This window comes from Protobothrops mucrosquamatus, unplaced genomic scaffold (genome assembly GCF_001527695.2).
Source record: "Protobothrops mucrosquamatus isolate PMUCROS unplaced genomic scaffold, P.Mucros_1.0 scaffold1977, whole genome shotgun sequence".
In the NCBI taxonomy this organism is placed as follows: domain Eukaryota; kingdom Metazoa; phylum Chordata; class Lepidosauria; order Squamata; family Viperidae; genus Protobothrops; species Protobothrops mucrosquamatus.
This window is the reverse complement of record NW_015388093.1, coordinates 268,993-291,848: the sequence shown is the minus strand read 5'-3', so window position 1 is coordinate 291,848 and position 22,856 is coordinate 268,993. Positions and strand designations below refer to the sequence as shown.

General features: G+C 41.5%; 1 protein-coding gene across 1 annotated transcript in view; it reads right to left on the bottom strand.

The window, feature by feature from the left end:
* NRIP3 (nuclear receptor interacting protein 3) overlaps nt 1-19,425 on the bottom strand; it is a 31,289-nt gene extending 11,864 nt beyond the window's left edge. The window contains exons 1-2 of the mRNA XM_015823764.1: nt 19,258-19,425; nt 455-634 (exon numbers count right to left, since the gene is read on the bottom strand). Coding sequence (XP_015679250.1) covers nt 455-634; nt 19,258-19,425 — 348 coding nt within the window. The remainder of the gene's footprint in view (nt 1-454; nt 635-19,257) is intronic.
* Between the last annotated feature and the right edge of the window lie 3,431 nt (nt 19,426-22,856).

The window sequence follows — 22,856 nt, the reverse complement described above, 5'->3', positions numbered from 1 at the left end:
TACAGGCCGATGGGAGGTAATCTGTGGCAGAAGGCGGTCTCGAAGGTATCCCGGTCCGCTGCCATGGAGCGCCTTAAAGATGATAGTCAGCACCTTGAAGCGCACCCGGAAGGCCACCGGCAGCCAATGCAGCTCGCGCACAGATGGGCTCCAGAACGAGTCCGAAAGCTCGGAAGACAAAACCTCTGGTCCCAGGGACCGACCCAGACTGGATCCTACAACATTATCTTGGGACACGTATATTCGCCTTCATTCGTGACTTTCAACTCTGATGTTTAATCCAAACAAGATACAGGCAGCCTTAAAATTTATCCTCAGATTTGAGGCAGCCTGGAACAGAATGCTCCTGAGTCTTGTTCTGGAAAGTTCTACTACCTTGAGATGTAGGAATATAGAACCTTTTAAAAGTAAAGGAAATGGACTAACAGATCTCCTACAGGACACAAAAGCTTACCTGGCAGCATATGAGAATGAGATCCTCTTCCTCTGTCTTGGGGGGACTATCCAGTTTCATTTGATTCAGTTTATTTGTCTGAGCTGAGAGATCATTTTTCTGAGAGCATGTCCCTCGACTGTGCCGCAATCTTGACATATTTGTTTCCATGAGGCGTTTCTGCAAAATGTTGTGTGGTTGCTTAAAAAAAATTCAGGGCATGGGAGAAAACACAGGTAAAGCAAAGCCAGATTGTAGCACTTGGCAGTCATTTAAAGTTTCAAAGATCCAATGTTTAAAAATCTATGTAGCAATCAAAAATATTCCATTAGGTACCAATCAGTAGTGATTAATTAGTAATGGATTGTTGTCAGCATCTAAATTTAAGTTGTATTTTATAGAGACAAAGCAGTAACCATTACATTTATACTGTAATAATTAAATAAAAACATTTGTGCCTAAGTCAGTTATGAGTCAATTTCCAATACATAAATCTAATTCATTTTACCATGTCACCATAATTTAATTTTAACTATTTTAATATATATCCCATTAGAGGCTGGGTGCACTTAACAGATTAAGCCAAAACCAGACAAGCATATGATGTCTTAAGATAAAAGAGATCCTTCCCTGAGATAAGGAATCATCTTCTCACTCAGTCTTGCTTTTTAAAAATGGTCAAAGATTTCAACGAAGTATGTGAGAGAGCACTCAATTTTTTTTAAACCTGTGTCAACTTGCTCTTGCCCATAATGTAGAAATTGATAGAACAATTGGTAGAGAAGCTTGACATTCTTTGTTCTGTTCTGCATCCTGAACAGCTGGCAAAACTACACACAAGTCACTGTTTTTGTGTGTTAGTGTTTTGTGCTTTCAAGTCAGTTCTGACTCCTGGCTACTGCCTGGATAAAGTCATTCTGATAGTCATTTGCTGCTGCGTTCTACCTAGAACTGAGAGTAAGTAAATGGCCCAAGGTCACCCAGCTGGCTTTGTCCCTAAGGCAGGAATAGAATTCGCAGCCTTCTAGTTTCTCAGTGTGCCCTTTTAACCATTACACTAAACTGGGTCTCTTATAACAGCTCGGCACAAAAATAATTTCAGATGGTGTTGCTGCTTTTGCAGCTTAGTCTGATAAGCTGCTACACCTTCAGAAATGTTTTTCTTTCTGAAAATACCATTCAGGGACACTGGAAAGTCTCCTCCCAGTTCAATGATTTTCTTATGTTTTGCAGGAAAAAGGAACTTATTTTCAAGACATAATGCCATGTCTGAGAAATAAATCCATCTGAAATGCTACAAATTTGCTGACACTGTGGACTAGGAGAGTTGATGCTTCTAACACCCATTAAACTCGGCCATTCACCATGAATTATGCAATCTGTTGCTAAAAATAGAGAGAACAACACATTGTCATCAGCCAACTTGATTCAGTGGCCAGCCCCTGAGCTATAACAACATAAATGGAATAAAATAGCTATCCCTGCCTCTTCCTATGTTTTCAGTATAAGCGCTGTGCTCTTTCTGGCTGTTTTGAAAAAAAAAATGAGAGGGATGAGGGAAAGGAAAACTCCCTGACAATCCAAGTACAGTTTTCCTGTATAAACCTATACATCTACTACAATTTGTGCTGGTGGCATGACACTGTCATTTTGAGGAAAGAGAAGAGAAACTGGAAAATGGAATGAGACAACAGTTCAACACATCCTGGTTATATAAACAGAGAAAACTCAAAGCAGGCACTTTATTACAAGAATTAGAAAATGATTAGAATTATTAGGTTTGTTGATAAAGTTGCCTGGGAAACTTATTAAAGAATTCTGAGTTCCAAAAATGAGAGGTATAGTGAAGCAATATGGGAAAATAGCCCCCTGTTAAGCCTCACTGAGCTCCAGTGTTGTAAACTGCAGAAAAGAAGTTGTGTTAGAGCAGAAAGAAAATCAGTTCAGTCACTAAAGGATGATGGTGAGTGATCAGACAATATTGAAATGGGATCTTCCTATTTTCCCATAAGATTGGCTTCCTGTAGCTATAATGTTTGTTCCTACTATTAAAAAAAATAGCCTGTTTTTTATTTAATTTAAATTCCTCCCATTTTTATTTTATAACCAACTCAAGGCAGCAGCGCAAATACATAATGCTCCTTCCTCTTCTTACTTTCTTCAGGACCACAATTCTGTGAAATGGGTTGCACTGAGAGAGAGTGGCTGGCCCAAGGTCACCCAGCTGGCTTTCATGCCTAAGACAGGACTAGAACTCACAGTTTCCTGGTTTCTAGCCTGGTGCCTTAACCACTAGACCAAAGTGGTTCTACCTAACTTATATGACCTGAACAGGAATAGCATTATGATGCTAAAGTCATTAACAAGAAACTACAGACTTAATTCAATTTACTTCCAACTAAATCAATAATCAAACATACCCTGAAGTAATGTATGTAAAAACTAGTTGTGCTTTATGCCAATTAATCAATCAGAATAGACCTGGAAGGGACCTTGGGGGTCTAGTCCAGCCCACTGCTCATGCAGGAGACCCTATACCATTTCAGACAAGTGACTGTCCAGTCAGTCTCTTCAAAAAAACTAACCCAGTGATGAAGCACCCACAACTTCTGAAGGCAAGCTGTTCCACAGATTGTTTTGAATTGTCTGATCCCTACTCAATAGTTCCTTATACTTGGAGACCAAGCCATAGACCACGTATGGTAGCCAGCAACTCATCATTTTGATAGAGATGGATATTTCAAATTGCATAATGGGGAATAATGGTGATTTTAATAGATGGGTGAAAGTTTATGGGAAAGAATAAATGCTGTGAACATGAGTATTGGTTCAAGATTGATATATATTCTAAGATGATATCTATGTTAATTCTACTTAAACAAATTACTAAATTAATGATTAATTTTTTTGGAAAGCTCAAACTCCAAGCTTTCCTTTTCAAACATAATGTAAAAATATATATTTTTAAAAAATAACCTATATTACCATTCACTTTTATTGACAATTAAAAAGAGAATATATATTGATAACATGCAGGACTTGAAAGTGGAGTTTCACAAGCTTAAGAAATGTTGATATATTTCTTTTGATTTTAAAATAAGATTAATTCATAAAAAATCTTTTTGTAGGTTTATTAGACTCTTCAAAGGTTGTTTAGAAAGTCTACACAATTTCCGATGTTGGAGATGTAATACCTTTGAGGTGTTTACATAACATGGTCATGTCCCTTGTTAACTTATTAACTGGATATTCTTGCTATAGTAATTTTTTGGGGAAGAAAAGAAAGTTTAAGGATGCCCATGTGTTTAAACATAAAAATTATGTTTAAACAGTTTATCTATTTATTAAAATTTCTGGATTTATTATAATCAAAAGGTTCTTTTGATGAAATGTGTCTGCTCTCAGATTCTGAATTGGTGGTCTATCAATAGAGGAAAAACCAGGCAATATGATTCCCTGTGGTCAAGATTCAATCTGCTGTTTAAAAGTTGTGTCATGGCAATTTTTCTATAAATGTTATTAGTATTGTATTATTTGATTTACTATTTGTCTTTTCTCTTGTTTGTTAGGTTGTTTTATATGGTGCATCTCTCTCTCTCTCTCTCTCTCTCTCTCTCTCTCTGTGTGTGTGTGTGTGTGTGTGTGTGTGTGTGTGAGAGAGAGAGAGAGAGAGAGAGAGAGAGAATATCTGTGTATGTACACATATAGTGTACATGCTGTTTTATTTGTATTCACAAGTTTTGCATTTTTTCTTGGTGTAATTCAATATTAAAACATATTTTAAAAAATAAAAAAGACACCAAGGATCTCATTTCAGATCTCAATGCACTCAAGATCCAGCTGTCAAAATTCTACGACAAAACACAGAATTTCAGAGAATTTCAGTCTTTCTTATCTCATGATGTTCATGCATCTACATCTTCCACTGGTAATATACAGGAGCAAGCTAGAAGGTCATGGTTCCCTTTCCAAATTGTGAAACCACACATAGGAAATTGAGGGAAGGAGAAAGAAAAGAAAAAAGAAAGGATGGAAAGGAAGGAATCCTTGCCTAATTTTCAGCTGATGTAAACTAAGGAAATTATGTAACACTTAGAAGGCAAAAACATAATTCAAAACAATGAAGTCCTAAAAGATTATGCTTAATCACAGCCTTGCACTTGGATAGAGGAAAAATCAAATGCACAGGTACAGAATTAGGAAGACCTGATCTGGCAGCAGTATGTGGAAAAAGGATTGAAGAGTCTCAGTGGACCACAGCTGACTAGTAATAAACAATGCAATGAGGCAGCTACAAAGGTTAATGCATTTTTGACAGAACATTTAATAGAAGGATAACATAGAAGGATAAAGACTGTGGGAGATGACTCCACTGCCGGTATTGGTTAGTAGACCATCCTTGAAAGACTAGTGTCCAGTCCTACGTAATATCCAGTCATGTGGATAAGCTAGACTGGTTTCAGACATAAACTTCCAGAAAATAAGACACATGAAAACAAAACCATAAGAAAAAAAGAGCTGGCTATGTTTACTTTTCAAGAGCAAAGATTTAACGGAGACCTGGCAGTTTCTATAAACAACTATTCAAAATGAAGCAAATCTGAAAGTGAGGCACAGAGATGTGACAATAGGTTGAAATTAAAGGAGATTTGTGCTGAATATCTGGATGAATTTCCTGATGTTAAGTATGGCTTAGAAGAGTCTACCCAGGACACTGATAGACTCCTATTTGCTAGAGGTTTTCAAACCAGAAGCTGGGTGGTCACCTGTCAAGATATGATTTAATGGATTTTTAATTCAGAAGAGGATTGGACCATATGATCTACAACCTGGAGAATCAGAACATCCACATTATACAAATTAGGCATGGGACGTATGTGGCCTCAGTAAAGAATTTTCTTTTAAATGCTTTAGTGACCTGCACATGTATAATATGCATTGTAATGATACCTGTCTATTTTCAGCAATGCTTACTTTTGAGTAAAGACTATAGAAAGGGAGCATTCTTCAAGTATCTGAAAGGATATAATACCTCTCAAATGGAAGGTTACTTTGTCTCATCCTACAGAGCAAGAGATAGAACAATGGATGTAAATTACTGAAAAGAAATTTCAGAGTGAAATCCAAAGAGAGCTGGGGAATTCCTTATCATTGGTCATATTAAAGCAGTGATTGGACAGCTCTCTAAAGCAAGCTTCGCCCCAGCATTTATTTCAGGTTTACAAGGATACCAGATATTTGCAGAAATGGGCCTATTTAGTTATTTGCAGCATTTACAGAAAAAAGAGAATTTGCCCTTTTTGGTTAATAGATGAGCACAGAGCTTTCTTAATTTATAAGTATTCACCTTCTAGCCATCAAGAGTATTCTAACATGTTTTTTGGGTTGCATAACAACAAAAAATCCCGTGTGTCTGTTTATTCATCCATCCAATCCATCTTATTTTTTTGTATTCCTATTATAGTGACTAGCCACAAAACTCCTATCCAGTTATGCATTTCAGCCACTACTGTAATATCCAACCCTCCTGCACAGCTGCTTGTGCGAAAATATTCATTCCTTTAAAATGGGCGTTGTCTTACCTGAACGCCATTTCTCAGCATGTAGATGTAGCCTCCACCGATGGGTTATCGAAGCCTTCCTGCTCAGTTTAGACTAAGACCAAACTTTGGCCACGCCTCCCTGGGGCGGTCCTTCCCCAGTTTGTTGATTGACGAGGCGAAGCTAACATGGTCTGACACAACACTCCTCCTGAAAAATACAGCCTAGACCCACCTACACGGGCGGGTGTGGAGGCTACATCTACATGCTGAGAAATGGCGTTCAGGTAAGACAACGCCCATTCTACAGCATGTGAGATGTAGCCTCCACCGATGGGACATACCCAAGCCCCCATGTCCCCCCAATGGGAGGGAAGTCTAGGCCTGTGCTTCATGAGTCGCCACCACCCGCTGCAAGACCCTCCTGCCAAAGGCCGCATCAGCTGCCGCAAACTGATCAAGTTTGTAATGCCTTATAAAAGAAGAGGGAGAAGACCAGGTGGCTGCCCGACAAATCTCTTCCACCGAAGCCTGGGCAGAATAAGCCGCAGAAGTGGCTGCACTACGCGAGGAATGAGCTGTGATGTTCGCCGGAACCAGAAGAGACTGAGACTTGTATGCATAAGAGATGCATGCCCTGATCCATCTTCCAATGGTCGAAGATGATACCTTCAGACCCTTGGAAGAAGGATGGAAAGACACAAAGAGAGCCTCAGTCCTGCGAAAAGGTTCTGTACGTTTCACATAGTGATGCATGGCCCTTCACACGTCCAACGTGTGCCACAGCCTTTCCAGTCGATGGGATGGTCGAGGACAGAAATTTGGAAGAACCAGGTCCTGAGACCTATGAAACCAAGTATTGACCTTCGGGATGAAGGACGGGTCCAACCTAAGGACCACCCTGTCATCCAGAAATTTACAGAGGTCCCCTCTGACTGAGAGCGCAGCCAGTTCAGAAATACGCCTTGCCGATGTAATGGCAACCAAAAAGGCGACTTTCAGAGAAAGGAAGTGTAAAGAGCAAGACCTAATAGGTTCAAAGGGTGGCCCCGTGAGAACCTGCAACACCTTTGGTAAATCCCACGTGGGGTATCTATGCACCACGGGGGGAGCAGTGTGAACAGCTCCCTTAAGGAAAGCCCTGACTGTCGGATGATGTGACAGTTGCGCATGATTCTCACAAGTGAGAATTGAGGACAAGGCAGCAATTTGTCTACGTATAGTGTTATAGGCCAGGCCTTTGTTCAGGCCCTCTAAGAGGAAATCCAAGATGATTGGAATGGAGACTTTCAACGGATCCAAACTCCGGGAGGCGCACCATGCGCAGAAATGCCTCCATGTTGCATCATAAATTCTGTTAGTTGAAGGACGTCTGGAGGCTTGAATTACCGCTATGACGTCTGGGGAAAATGACTGCCTGGCTAAACTCTCCCGCTCAAGTGCCAAGCGGCTAACTGAAGCCACTGCGGATCCGGATGTTGTAGCTGACCCTGACTGAGAGAGACTAGATCTGGCGGGATCTTCCATGGCGGAGAAACCGACAGATCCACGAGGTCTGCAAACCAAAGTCTCCTTGGCCAGTGAGGAACCAACAGGACTAACTCCGCCTGTTCCAAAAGCAGTTTCCTGATGACAGCCGGAATCAGAGGAAGAGGGGGGAATGCATACAGGAGCCCCTTGGGCCAAGGACTGCGGAGCGCATCTGTTCCCTCCGCCCCCCGTGATGGAAACCTTGTGAAAAATCTGGGTAGTTGAGCGTTTGCCGACGAGGCAAACAAGTCCACCTGAGGTTGCCCGAACCTCTCCACTATTCTCTTGAAAAGGGCTGGATCCAGGCGCCACTCTGAGTGGTCTATCAATACCCTGCTCAAAGAATCGGCCTGACGATTCGCCACCCCGGAGATGTGTTCTGCGCAAATGGATGCCAGATTGAGTTCTGCCCACAGGCCCAGGGATAGAGCTTCCTGCATGAGGGTCCAAGACCTGGTCCCCCCCTGCCTGTTGACATGAGCCTTGGTTGCGACATTGTCCGTCATTACCAGGACGTGCCTTCCCGCTATTATGTGGGCAAATTGGCGGAGAGCCAGGTGTACGGCCCTGAGCTCTAACCAATTGATGTTGTGAGCGAGATCGGATTGGGACCACTGTCCCTGTGCCATGTGAGTCTGCATGTGCGCGCCCCAGCCGAACAAGCTGGCGTCCGTGGTCAGGATGAGTCTGTGAGGCTCCTTGAACAGTGATCCCTTGTGTATGGCTGCCGACACCCACCAGTGGAGAGACATTAGAGTGTGGTGAGGAACACTCACTTTCCGTACGGAGGCACTCATGTTCTTCCTCTGGAAAGGTAGGAGGAACCACTGGAGATGTCTGGAATGAAGTCGCGCCCAAGGCACTATTCCAAGACACGATATCATTTTTCCCAACAGCTGAGACAGCTGAACCAGTGGAACCACCTTGTTTCTCTGAATCCTGAGAACTAGGGATTTGATGCTGTCTTTGCGTTCCTGGGATAGATATACCTTGCACAGGTTTGAATCTATCACCGTGCCTAAGTGTAGAATCCGAGTGGTATGACTTTTTTTTGAAGTTCACGGAGAAGCCGTGTCTCTGAAGAGTCTGAATTGTGATCTGTAGATCTGCCTGTGCTGACCGGAACGACCTGGATTGGACAATGATGTCGTCCAGGTAGCACTGTACTCTTACCGGTATCAGCCTGAGATGGGCTGCTAATACCGCCAGTAGTTTTGTGAAAACACGAGGGGCCGAAGATAGACCAAAGGGTAGGGCCCTGTACTGATAATGCCTGTGTGCATGGCAAAAACGGAGGAACCTGCGATGATGGGGCCTGATGGGGACATGGAGATAAGCCTCTGTCAGATCTATGGAAGAGAGATAATCTCCCTTCCTGATACTGGCCAGGATGGATCTGAGGGACTGCATTTTGAACCTCCTGTAGGCTATGAAATGGTTCAACCCCTTCAGATCCAAGATCGCTCTCCAACCTCCCGATGTTTTGGGAACCACAAAGAGGACGGAGTAAAACCCCTTTCCCCTTTGTTCTCGAGGAACAGGCTCTATGGCCTTTATATCCAACAGATGGGAGATGGCCGTGGAGACTAGCCCAGCCCTGTTTGCGTGTTTTGAGATTGGACACTGGATGAATCTGTCTGGGGGAATGGAATGAAATTCTAGGGCTAGACCCAGTTTTACAGTCTCCTTTACCCAGGAATCGCTGGTGGTGACCTCCCAAACGTCGCTGAAAAGACTCAAGCGACCACCTATGGGAGGGTCCGTGATGGCGTCACTTTGACCTCCTGAATGAACGTCCCCCAGCTCCCCTGAAGGGACGCTTGCTCTGATATTGTCCCCTGGTTCCTGCACTCTGGCGGCCCTGTTGTCGATCCTGCTTGGGGGAAAAGGATCGGGAACCTCTGGACCAATCCCAGGACTGCCCTGATCGAAAGGGCTGCCGCCAATCCCAGGAAGTCCAGTCCGAAAGGACTGTCTGCGGAAATCTTGCTGGGGCCTCCTATCTGCCTTTTTTGAGGGGTGAGCCAATGTTTTCCTTTTGTCCTTACCCTCAACCAGGTGCGGATCTAAAACTGCTCCAAATAGCTGATTACCTTTATATGTGGCTGTGGCCAGACGCCATCTTGACTTGAGGTCAGCCCTCCACTGTTTGAGCCACAAGAATCTACGAGACGCTACTGTGGCAGCAATAGACTTGGCAGAATACTTTACTGGGTGGAGGGATGCATCTGACATGCACTCAGCAGCCGCTATCAGTTTACCCAGATTCTGTTGTGCACGCACCTGATCTGGGGGAATTAAAGCCTGTAACTCACGGAGCCACATGATGGAGGTCCTTGCGAAAAAGGATGAGGAAGTCGCCGCCTTGATAGCCCAGGCCGAGGCCTGATGAGCTCTGCGGAGAGAAAATTCAAATCTTTTATCCTCCGCCTTGAGGTTTTCCGCCATGTCACCCGGAACTGTGGACGTGGAGAATAAAGATGTCAATGGAGCATCTACCATAGGAACCTCAAGGAGGGAAGAAAAGTTAGGAGAAACATTAAACAGTTTCTTTTCCGTGCTGCTGGGTTGAGTGACATTGGACAGTGAAGCCCACTGTTTTTCCACTGTGGTGCGGAACACTTCAGGGCAAGGAATTTGCTTTTCTTCAACCACCTTTATCGTAAATAAGGGATTTGATTCTTGTGGGGTAGATGTAGATGGCTCAGGTTCCTGTTCTGCGACCAAGTTGCCCGTGGAACAGGCCTTTGTTAAAAGTGATCGAAAAAGGGAAGGGTCGAAGAGACTAGACCCTGTGGTCGGATCAGAAGCCACCTCTTCATCTTCTGACATAGGTAGGTCAGGTGTGTCTAGATCAACAGACTCGGTCTCCCCAAGCTGAGAAGAAGTCTCAGAAATACCAGAGCCTGTAGACTGGAGACCTCCAGTGCGACCTGCTGGCAAAGTTGGGGGAGAGAGGGATGGGGCCTGTGGAGGTCCTTGACCCATGGAGGACGCCATGAATTGGGTGAAGGCCTGTTGCATAAAGGAATTGAACTGTTGTGCCCAGAAATTTTGCTCTGTAGAGGCAACACCAGAAGTAGAGGCCTCAGCAGACTGTGGGGAAATTGAGGTAGCCTGGACTGAATGGCCAGAAGGAAAAAGAGGAGAACCGGGAAGGGAAGAAGGGAGACCAGCCTGTTCAGTTCCCCCTTGAGGAGACCAAGCCCTAGGGGCTTGATAAGAAGGCACCGGTGGAGGCTCAAAAGGAGAACTGCCCAGAGAAGCAGGGGGAACCACTTCAGCTTCACTGGACCTGAGCCTTTGTGCTCTGGAAAATTCTTTCTCCAATGCCTGATGTCTCCTCGAGGCCTCTCGCTCAGCAGCCTTGGAGGGTTCTGTAGATAGATGCTTGGTCTTGGCTTTTTTCTTTCCCCCCGCGCCCATATCAGAAGATCTGCGTTTGGATTGTGCGGGGGGGGGAACCGAACCCTGCGAAGTCTGAGGAGAATCACCATCTGCCATTGTGTGCCGGACCTTCCAGATAGGAGAAGCCCTGCAATGGGGGTAAACACGCAGATCAAGTTGTCCGGGAGGGAATATTCCCACGCCCTAAGACAACCACAATGGCAAATAGCCAGACAGATTTGTAAAACTGCCTGTTCAGGCCCTGCAGGCACAGCGCCGCGATCTAATTAGAACAGGTGAGACAAATTCTCCCAATAAGTGTATCAGGAATAAAGTTATTGAATAATACAAATGATGAGAAAAAAAGGAGAATCCTTCTTTCTAGATGCAATCCTTGAAAGGATCAGAAAAAATTGTAGAACACCCCCTAGAAAGCCCAACACAGTAGGCTGTAAATTGTTTTTGCAGGCCTAATCTCCGTCGGTGTGAAGGTCCCACCAAAATGGCGGCCACACCTAGTACGAAAACAAAATGGCGGTCACAAGCCTCGTGGCCGCCAAAATGGCGACGCCAGAGTAAAGGGAAGCGATATTTAAGGTCCTGCAAGGTGGTCTAGGGCTCCCACGGGTCTCTGCCACCCAGTCTTCGCTCCCTTTGTAAATAAGGCAAAACAAACTTGCGATTTGTAGAACAGGCAAACAGGCCTCCGCTCTCCGCCTGAGCCTCGTGGCCACGAGAAGAGTTCCACTCGCCCAACCTTCCGGCTCGACGAACTACTCGTTCCTGAGCTGGGGAAATTCCCCTCTCCTTGCCAAATCGTCGAGCTAAGAACCGACTCGCAAGTGGTGAGGGAAATCCCAGCACCGCGTCAAAACTCCGAGCCGAAGAAAAAGCCTCCGAGCGCTCAGGGAAACTCCCTCACAGCGCCAAACAACCGAGCCAAGCCAAAAACTGTCTGCCTTCAGGGAAGCTCCTTCACAGCGCAAGGCAGCCGATTGAAGGAAAAAAAGTCTCCCAAATGCTCAGGGGAATCCCCTTCGCAGCCCCAAAGGCGGATTGAAACGGAGGCAAAATGCAAATGCGAGGCTCCCAGGGAAGCGCGTCCCTGCAGGGAGTCCCCTGAGGGCTGAAATAAAACAAACCAAAAAACCCTTCTACAGTCTTTCTAATAAGTATAAAAAGGAAAGAAAAAAATACTAAAACAAATGAATCTTGCCAACTAACTTTCCCAATCTAAAGGCTAAATTGAATTAAACTATTTGAGGAGTTATGCGAAGTTGTGTCCTTACTGAGCAGAGACTAAGAACAAACTGGGGAAGGACCGCCCCAGGGAGGCGTGGCCAAAGTTTGGTCTTAGTCTAAACTGAGCAGGAAGGCTTCAATAACCCATCGGTGGAGGCTACATCTCACATGCTGTAGAAACAGGACTTCTTCCAGAATTCCCAGTTAGCACAACTAATGCAGTTCATCATGTTGGAGAAGGATAATTGAAACCATTTATGCTGGGTTTAATAGTTGTCCTGATATTGTTCATGAAGCTGTGGAACTATTAATAAAATAACTGGGGGGATTTAGTTTCCAACCTTTTCCAAACCTAAATATGACTCTATGTAATAGGCAGGCAGAGCATAAATGCATGTGTACCCTTTTCTAGTTTATGAGATTAAGGAGCAAAACAGTGCATCTTTCTCTGTCCTGAAAATTCTCACATCCATTTAAGTAAATCTTTGGGAAAACAGATGTTTCACTAATCTTTGTGTACTGAATTAATATTAGAATTTTCATGGTCCTATTGCAATTATAATTAATACTACAGAATGAAGCACTCATTAAAACCTTTTAGGCATTCCCTATCTTGCTTATTATGCCTCTACAAGCAGTAGAATAGTTGTTCACACATTATGTCATTATGTAGAAACATTCATAAATGGCTCCCTCTTGGCCATCTAAGGACTTAAAGTGTCCTTTGAATGTCCACATAGGGCACAATAAGCTACATCTATCTAGAAATTTCAGACAAGGACCCACTAAAAGGAAGGAATAAAATGATATATGCATTAATATAAACTGCTTCCAGATAAGCAACTCCAAGCATTATCCAGTCGCTGAAAATTAACCTTCCATCACTATTTAATATTTTAATTACTACCAACACATTTCCCAATGTATTGAATTAAATTTGGTGCAATAAAATTTGTTATAAGCAGTATGAAAATATACAGTACTTTACATACATGTTAGCTTTGCCTTCCTTCAATGCCATTGTCAATTTTCTATTCATATTAAATATGGAAATATATGCTAGTATTTACTTTTCTATCTGCATTGTTTCTTGCCAATTAAACAGAACATTTTGCAGAACATTTCTAGCATCAATATATTTTTTTTCTAAAGAATTACACTTCTTTGATAACTACACTTTTTTTCTTACAATTAACCTTGGGAGAAAATAAACTACATTTTAATTAAGGCAAGATTAATGCCTTCTTGAATTTATGCTGGAAATCAACAAATTGAATATCCAGCAAATACGCTAATAACTATGAAAAAAATAAGAGGGCAGCCTTTGTTTTAATAATATTTCATAGTTTTATAATTACATTATAAGATAAAGAAAATGCTATTTGTACCAAAAAAAATCATCTCTGTTGAATATGTGAAAGGAGTTGGCTCACAGTTGTTTCTAGATGGTTCCCCCAATGTAACCTTAACTTTCATATTATCATTGTTCATATTATCATCTATAAAATCCCAAGTATCGTATTCTTAGTTGAAACTCCATATAGACTGTATTCACCCAGCATGCTTAACCAGATCAATTAATGATAGCAGCCATATCTACATAAAGTACTACGTTCGCTTAGTGTTGAAACTGATGTATTTTTGTGGCTTAGCAAGTTGTTTTGGAAGTGTGACTTCCGTGGCATTGACTGCTCAGGACCTCAGGACCCAATGACCATATGGGGCAGTGAGTATAATAGTTAAGTCTTTACTCTGCACCCATTACTCAGCCTGCTCTTAATCTATGACAGGGGTTGCCAATCCCCTGACCACGGCCTACTACCAGGCCTTGCGCCTTTCAGAACTGGGCCGCAGAAGTGCGCATCCCCACTCGTGCAAGCAATGGGTGAGAGTGTATGTGTGCTCCATTTGCGCAAGCGGCAGGCCCGTGTGCTTGTTGCTTGTGCAAATGGAACTGCGCACATGTTTGCCTGCACCATCCCCTCCCCCTCTGCTGGTCTGCAAAGCTGAAAGGATTGTGGAACTGAGATGAGACTCATAATTTCATGTTGCTCTGTTCTGCCTTCCTTCCAAATGCACATGCATAGGATCCTTGTTATCTCCCAGGTAGGATGTAAACTTGGTGCTAAGCTTGCCTATCTCTATAATGTACTGCCCCTTCCACATGGGATGAAATGTTCCCAAAGCCTTTTCAGAAAACATTTTCCTAGCCCTTAATTAATAAGTTAATAAGTTGGACAAGAAGACCTCCAAGATCCCTTCCAACTCTGTTATACTGTTATTCTGGTAACACAATACGCTAAACCTTGAATTATTGCATCTGTAGTCTTGAACAGTATTCTAAGTGGGGAGAATAGCCACTGGAGAAATGAATAATTTTAAGAGATACAGTAAATCTGGGGGGGGGGGGGGGGGGGGGGGGGGGGGAGAAGTGACCAAGACTGAAGAACATACCAGGAACTAGTTCAGGGGTAGGCAACCTGGGCTCTTTTATGACTCGTGGACTTCAACTCCCAGAATTCCTGCCATGCTGGCTCAGGAATTCTGGGAGTTGAAGTCCACGAGTCATAAAAGAGCCAAGGTTGCCTACCCCTGAACTAGGTGAACTCTTTCACTTACTGTATCCTTCTTGATAAGAAATCTTATAACAGGCAACACGGTACATATTCTACCAATGTGCAAGTGAAAAGGCAGCTCCCTCAGGCAAATGACTGTCAAAATTTTCTTTCCCTTTTCTCTTTGCTTCTTGGTTTTCGAAAATCCTTGCTCTTCCCTTCAAACAATATGGATTTGTCCATTTTTATCTCAGCATCCCATTGTATATATCACTGCCTCTAAGTTTTGCCATTTTAAATATATTACTATTGGACTTTCAGTTCCCCTTCAAATAGCCAGTTGCAAAGTATTTATTTTAAATACCTTTAACATAACAATTTTGCAACTCTTGAGAGGAACCAGGGGTATACAGGCAGCCGCGTCAAGCCAATTCCAATAGCAACTAGTCATGCAACATCGGAATGGGGAGGCATGGATAATTATTTCATGCTGGGCAGTTGTCCAAGTCTAGAGTAAGTAGCTCTGGCACATGGAGACATTTAATCTCCATGCGCCAATTCAGAATATAGGAAAAGGAGTATTTGTGATTCTCCCAAATCCATTCTCAGATATTAGTATCTTTTTTGCAAAGTGTTAAGGTTAAGGAATCAATTATTAAATTTCAATTCTATTATTACTGTTTTGTTTTTTTTACTGAATTGCAGGCTTGGGGATTGTTGCAAATTTGAATGCACAGCAATGTAAAAGTTACTTTAAGCCTTTCTTTGAAGGCCATTCCTGTAGTTGAAGTTCACCCCTGCTGAAAGATTGATTATAGATGTCTGCTGTAGCTTCAGCATACTTTGTACAAGTAATCAAATTTGACAAGATCAAACCAACATTCTCCATGTTCTCCGTGTTCCACATCCTCTGTAAATGCACTTTTGAAATTTCAAGTGCAAGTTCCTGGCAGATGTAAATGTCAATAGCTACTAACTTAAAATGTATTTATATACATGCCTTTTAACTTTAAATGATATGAATGAACCTATAATATAAAAACAATATAGTTTATCCATAATGCATTAGAAAAAAAAAGAAAATTCTCATAAATTAGTCCAAAACGTCTGGAACTTTTACAACCTACAGGGAAGAAGAAATAAATGAAGATGAAAAAGATTCAGGAGAGGTAGTAGGTGGTAGTTTCCAAATAAATATGTTTGTTTTTTTTTGATTGAAAACAAAAGTGTTATGCCAGTCACATTCTCTCATGTTATATCTTTTTAGAGAAAATTCTGAAATTTCATTCTGAAATCTGAACTTTGTACTCACAGGTTAATGACTAGAAAACCCAGTATTTATGCTTACAGTGGGTTTTACAAATATTAAAAAAATAGGATGTTATTCCTCTATTAACATTACGTATAGCCTATTGGTAATTATGCAATGTCCTCTGCATTCTTTTAAATGGGACCAGAAAAAATAACATTTTTACTATTTTATTTTAATATAGAAAATGAATATTTCCCTTTCACATTCCAAGTAAAATTGGAGGCAAAAAGACTATACAACCTTTCTAATTAAAACACATCAAACATTGCTTTATATTAAGCTATGATGTTGTGCCAACACCCCGTCCTCAAATGGTGTAATAATGCATCCTTTAGGTGACAGCCAGGAATTCCATTCTTTCTATTTATCTGATAGCAGAAGCTCAGCAAGGAGACACGCCATGTCCTTATCTGTTTCTCTTCTTTTTTCACAGGGAGCTTCATTTTAATGCTACTTATGGCAGGTTCCATCAAACTTTTTATCACAGCACAGAGTTCATACTGAAGTATATTAAGTCATTTGTTTCTTTATAAAGCTGAGCCCTATATATGAGTATAAATGCCCCGACCAAACGGGCCACGTCGGACTGGTGCTTCAATTTGCTGTGCTTTCATGGCATTCAGTCTATCTTCTTCACTTGGGAAGGTGTCAAGATGGCGAGCAATCTTCTGAAATTTTGGCATGTGCCATTGTGAATCTACCTTCATAGGGATTTGATATTTATTCAACATTGTCATACGGGTCTCGTGTGTTTTCTCTCGTTTTTTCGAACGTTTCTTCTGCTTAAGGTGCATGTCAGCTTTCCGATGCTCTTGCAGCCACTGGTCACCAAACTTATGCTGAAGGATCTCTGTTATGGGTATAGGAGGAGGATATGGCTTCCCATATGTCATAGCATCGGGAAGACAAAGTGCAGCTTTGGGGAAGGTTTTGGCAGCAGTCGTTTTGCAGTGAAGCTCATGGTGCTGGCAATACAGATGGTGTTCTTTTGCAGTGAAAAGACCAGCCTTAATTCCCTTACTATGCATGTGAATAAAATCTTTGGGTATTTCTTTCCTTCTGATAGCAAGAGGTGGCATAACCTGCCAGTGCCCTATGGCTTCAGGGACTCCTCCATCAGTCCCACGCGCACTTAGGCCATATACAAAATTGGCTCCTGGAATCTTTGCGCACCTTCTGCGGGTCCTTCCTAGCTCTGGCTTTAAGATAAGGGGGTTCTGGAACATGCTATCTCTGACAAGTCCAATTCTTTCATTTTCTGTCCCTGGTTGAATATCAGCTTTGGTCAGCGGCAAAAGCGGTGGTGGACAAATGTCACTAACACTAGCCCTCTTGTTTAATTTCTCAAGGTACCTTTTCACAAATGTACTCATTACTGATCACCACAGTAAAATTGATGCTTCTGCTTTCAGATCTGTCTTCACAAATATTTGATCCAGGTGTCTATAGCTGAGTATAGCATGAAGTGTGACATCATAAACTATGCAAAAGTTATTGTTTGCAATTTACCATGTCATCAAGCCTGATTCATAACTTCTAAGTTAGTCAGTAAAAATAACACATCTCTGTTAGCCAGTAAAAATAACACATCTCATATAAACCTTAGAGAGTGGAAGGGAGCCCATAATCAAGCTAAAGAGCCACAGGAAGCCATTTTATTTCATCTTCATTAAAAAAATAGATTTATTAGTTCTGTTTCTGGGGGAAAGGATCCTTTGTCTCTAGATTTTTTTTATACCTTCTAACTTTTGCACAGGTAGACTCCATAGTCAGTGCTAATGCCCACTGGCTTCAAATATATATACTCTATGTATCTCAAATATCTGAAAGCCCATCAGATAGAAGGGATTTATAACTATAGTCCTATTATGTTGTCTACATTTTCCCCCAATCAGACTCTTGGATCCAAGATCAGACTCTTGGATCACCTAAACCAGCATTACCCACCTAACAGTCTTCAAGAACTCAGCTGAGGGCACCATATTAAGAAACAATGTTTTGAATTAAAGCTATTGAGACCAAATTAAATCAGACACCAATAAAATAGAAATACAAATGTGAATAAAAAAATATTGATAAATGTTCATATTAATGATTTCAGCAATATAGTTTTTGAAATCCCAGTATACAGTTATAAAGTAATTAATTGTGATAGCATAAATATGACACCTTAAAAACCATTTCAGCTTTTTAAATCATATGCTTCCAAGTCAAATATGCCCTGTAAGATCTGAAGTCCAGGGGGGGAAAAGGGAATCAGCATATACAGTTTTCTGCTTGACTACATTTTGTTCTTCAATTCAAATAGCATATTTAATGCATGTTTCAATATTAAGGAAATGGAAAGCTCTGCAGATAGGAAAACAAATCCTAAATCCTCTGCTTTGGAGGGGGGAAGGATTTTTTTTTTATAAAGCATTTCTTCACTGTATAAGATTTTTAAGGGATTATTTACAAGAATCATAGAAAGCCAGTGACAAGATTACTTCTTTATCCTAAAAGCATCTACACCTCTTTTACTGGATCAATGCCATAGCCATGTAAAGGGGAGGGCTTTAAAACTGTTTTTCCAGCACTGTTTTCTCGATCCAAAATTCTTTCATCCTTATAAACTGCCATTTGGCTCCCCACCCCACCAAAATCTTGCAGGCTTCGAGGTAGCAGAGCTCCAGAGCTGCAATTGTTGTGAACTCATTTAATAAGAAGCACCTTCTGCAGAAATCAATTGAGCTTATTTCAAGAAAGGCTGTTTAAGACCCTGGTGTACTATGAAGAGAGAGGGGGGGGCACAAGCCTAGTAAACTATTTCTAAAATTAAATTTGCCCCCTCTCTTCCTCCTTTCCTTGATCGATCAACCGTTTAAAGTAAGTCAACATGATTTACGCTATGCTTATACATGCTTCATTAAAAAAAACCTTTAAAAAACCCTCGAAGGAAGCTGCTGAAATCATAAGCCCTTTTTCCCTCTCGCCCTTCCCCACTTCTTCCACCCACCTCCCCCGCCGAATTGTAGCGCAAATATTCGGGGGTTGCCAAAGGCCATCCAGTTCAACCCTTATTTATTTATTTTATTTATTTATTATTTAAATTTATATACCGCCCTATCTCCCTTACGGGACTCAGGGCGGTGAACAGGCAATACTAAAAATCACAATAAATATTGAACATTGAATATTGAACCCTGCTCGAAACCCCCGCCCCCGCCCCCTCGTCTGCATCATTTATCCCCCTTTACCCGACAAAATCCAAATTCTCACCGTATCTTTTGAAGTTCCCAGTTTTTTCAGTCCGTCCAAGGGCAGCAAGTCGGCGGAGTCCTTGTGGTTGAACTGGACGGCCTGCTTCATCCTCCTCTGCTGCCGGAGGGCTGCGGCTTCCCTCACGTCCATGTCCTTCCTATCGGTCAGCAGCCCCGAGTAAAACATCTTGCCGGCTCCCTTCGCGCCGGCCGGGCCTCCGCCTCCCCTCGGCCAGCTACAGCGCCAGCAGCCACCGCCGTTGCTGCTGCTTCCGAGGGGACGCCTGGGCGGGCTTTTCTCGGGAGCACTTTATAATAGCCGGACAAGCCTCCCCCCCCCTCCTCCGCCCGCGTGACGAGCGCCAGCAGCAGGTGCCCCCGCCGGTGCGACGGCGGCTGCAGAGCCAACGAAGGGCTGGGCGGGCGTCGTGCGGGAGGTCGCTCGCCCCCGCGCGCCGGCCCGAGACGCGGGGCTGCCCGCTGAGCAGAAGCAGAAGCGGGCATCCCCGGGAAAGCGAGGCGGGCGCCCGGCTTTTTTTGGCAAAAGCCACAGGCATCGGCCGCGGCGCGGCTGCTGTTCCAGGGCGGAAAGGAAGCTGCTTTTGACTTCTATCTAATGGATGTGACCTCTTTTATTTAAAAAAAAAGGTGGAGGGGGGGAATTACGGTGGGTATGATACGAATATGCTGCCTATCAAGCGAAACCCGGCAGCTGTAGATGTATAACGAGTAAGGCTAGATTGGCGAGATGGCGCCTTTCTGGCTGCAAACATATACATGCATGCATGCATGCATGCATGCATGCATGCATACATACATACATACATACATGCATACATACATACACACCGTAGGTATCATTTAAGGCCCTTTAAACAGCTAGCAGTGTTTCTCAACCTTGGCCACTTGAAGACGTCAGGACTTCAACTCCCAGAATTCCCCAGCCAGCCCTGCTGGCTGGGGAATTTTGGGAGTTGAAGTCCTGACGTCTTCAAGTGGCCAAGGTTGAGAAACACTGCAGAGCATTTGGACATGCATCTGTAGGCAGGTTTAGGGCCACATAACTCCCCCTTCCCCCCCCCACACCCCTAAGGTATCATGCAGGTTTAGGAGCCACCTAACCCATCCTCCACTTTTGCTAATCTTTCTAATCAGTGGGATCTTTGTATGGGATCCCTTGGGGATGAAATGTCTGGTTTCCTCATATGGCAGCGATTAGAGGGGAGAGGGAGGGAGGAAAGTTTAATCTCATTCTGAAATACTGATTATTAATATATTAGCCGTTTTTTTCCACAAGGTCATCATTTTCCGTAACGACTGGATATTACATAGGTTTGTTTGGTCTGCCCTATCTAGATTGTTGGTAAAGATACATGCCTTTTTGTAATGTTCTACTTAAGAAAAACTCTGGAATGGCGACCTTTCTCAGCCAGGGCTTTCCATTTCTTACCTATAATTGCTTATAAATTATTTTGATTAGAATAGTAAAAATTATTATCTATACACTACTAAAACTCTCATTGTGTTTATCTGTTTGTGTATTTATCTGTAACCCTCAAGTTAGCCAAAATGATGCAATATACTGAAATGATTTTTCAATCAAGATACCTCAAATTTGCTAAAGAATAATTGCAATATATGTAAAAAAAAACAAAACCCAACTGGGACCCATTACTCCGGTGGAGGTGAAATTTCCACGATGTTCAGGGCAGTTTTATTTGCAAAGTTGTGAATGTTTTAGTATCCCAACAGTCATGTGATCATGATTTCTGTGTTCCCTGCCAGCTTCCCACAAGCAAAGTCGATGAGGAAACTGGCAGGAAATCAGAAGATGCTCCTGCTACTTTTTTGCTTGCCCATGATCTTTCTGTTCCTCTGTTTAGATCTTATCTAAATTATAATATATCATAGACATATGTCATAAGATAGTATATCTTATTATATCTTATTTAGATATCTAAATTATGGTATATAATATATCATAAATAGAAGAATAATAATTATTTTTCTATTTATGATGTATGCTGGTCTTAGATAAGCATAGGACAGTTCAGCATTGTTGTAAAAAACCAAATATATTCGGTCTAAAACTTAATGTTAATTCTGGTCACATCAGACTGTATTTACCTTTCTCTCATAGGATGATCCAATGGGTCCCAGAGTTGTTTAGTACAAACTAAATTTAAAGAATAAAAAACAGTAAGAAAGAATACAAAATGTAAGAAAAAAGAGAAAAGAAAGAATATGATAAAGAAAAAGAAAATATATAAAGAAAATATTTCCCACCTTCATTACAACAGCATAGACATAAGAATTAACTTCTTGACCCTTTATAATGTTATAAATGGATACCTCTTCATCCCATATCCCATCACTTATCTATAAGCATATCCATAGAATACCTTTTCAGTCCTGGTGTCAGCAAAAAGTCCAGAGTTACCAGAGCTTTGCAAATAGTCTTATTTTAACCATGATCAGATAAACCAATGCTGTATTCCTTTCTTTTACTTCTAACAGTCTTAATCGTTTTATTCAAATATTGTCATGGGATTTGATTTTTCTTTAATTCTTCTTGATCCTGTTTCACAGACTTCTTCAAGGGTATAACAAACCTCTTTTGTAGTTCCAATAAGAAAACCTTTTCCAGGACATTTTCTTGGTTTTTCATTTTTGTTTCTCCTTTTTAAACTTTCAGATGGTTTCTTTGGTATATCCATTTTTTTTGTTTACTTCTGCTTTTATTGTTTTTAATGGTTTTAATAACTATAATGGTTTTAGGTAATGATTTCTCAAAAATATTGTTTTATTAGTTATATGCTGCCTCAGAGTCCCTTTCCATGAGATGGGCAATCATATAAATTTGATGAATAAATGTGTCCTTTTCCAATAATTCTCTTGATCCATTATGAATAGTTCCAATTTTGGCACTTTCTGTCTTGTCAGACAAAATCTGATCCACATCTTTCACTCATTCATTAACATCTTTTGGACATAGTCTATCCATAGGATCAGACATCATTACTGACACTGTTGATATTGTAACTACTAATTTCTAGCTCCATTTTTCAAAGATCTTTAATATTTTCAATGTTATGATGTTTTGTCTAATTTTGTAACTCCCAGTTAACCAACACAAAAAACTGGATTATATATTTTTTCTTTCTACTTAGAATCTTTAGTCCCCTCTAGTGTCTAGTTTCTAAGATCATGTTGCTTACCTTTGTTATGAACCACAATAGACAAAATCACTCTTGTTCCTACAAAAAGCTATTTATATTTTATAGTTAATGCAAAAATCTTATAAAATTCAATAATCCAAATTTAGCTAGACCTTTAATCCATTTGTAACTTTCTTAGATCAAAATCCTATTTGGCTTTTGCTTTTTATTTCAAATGCTTCAGGTTCTTAAATTTATAATTAATTTTTATTTTATTGAAGCTAAACTCACCCAATGACTATTCAAACCTATCATTTCAAAGGTCTCCAGTAGCTTTAAGATGGTTAATGGGCAATTTCTGAAAGTGATTAAAAAGTGAGGACTTAGTGTCCTTTAAAAAAGATAGAACACAGTTGTGAACAAGATGGCTAATCCTGTCATCTCTCATTATTCAACCCTA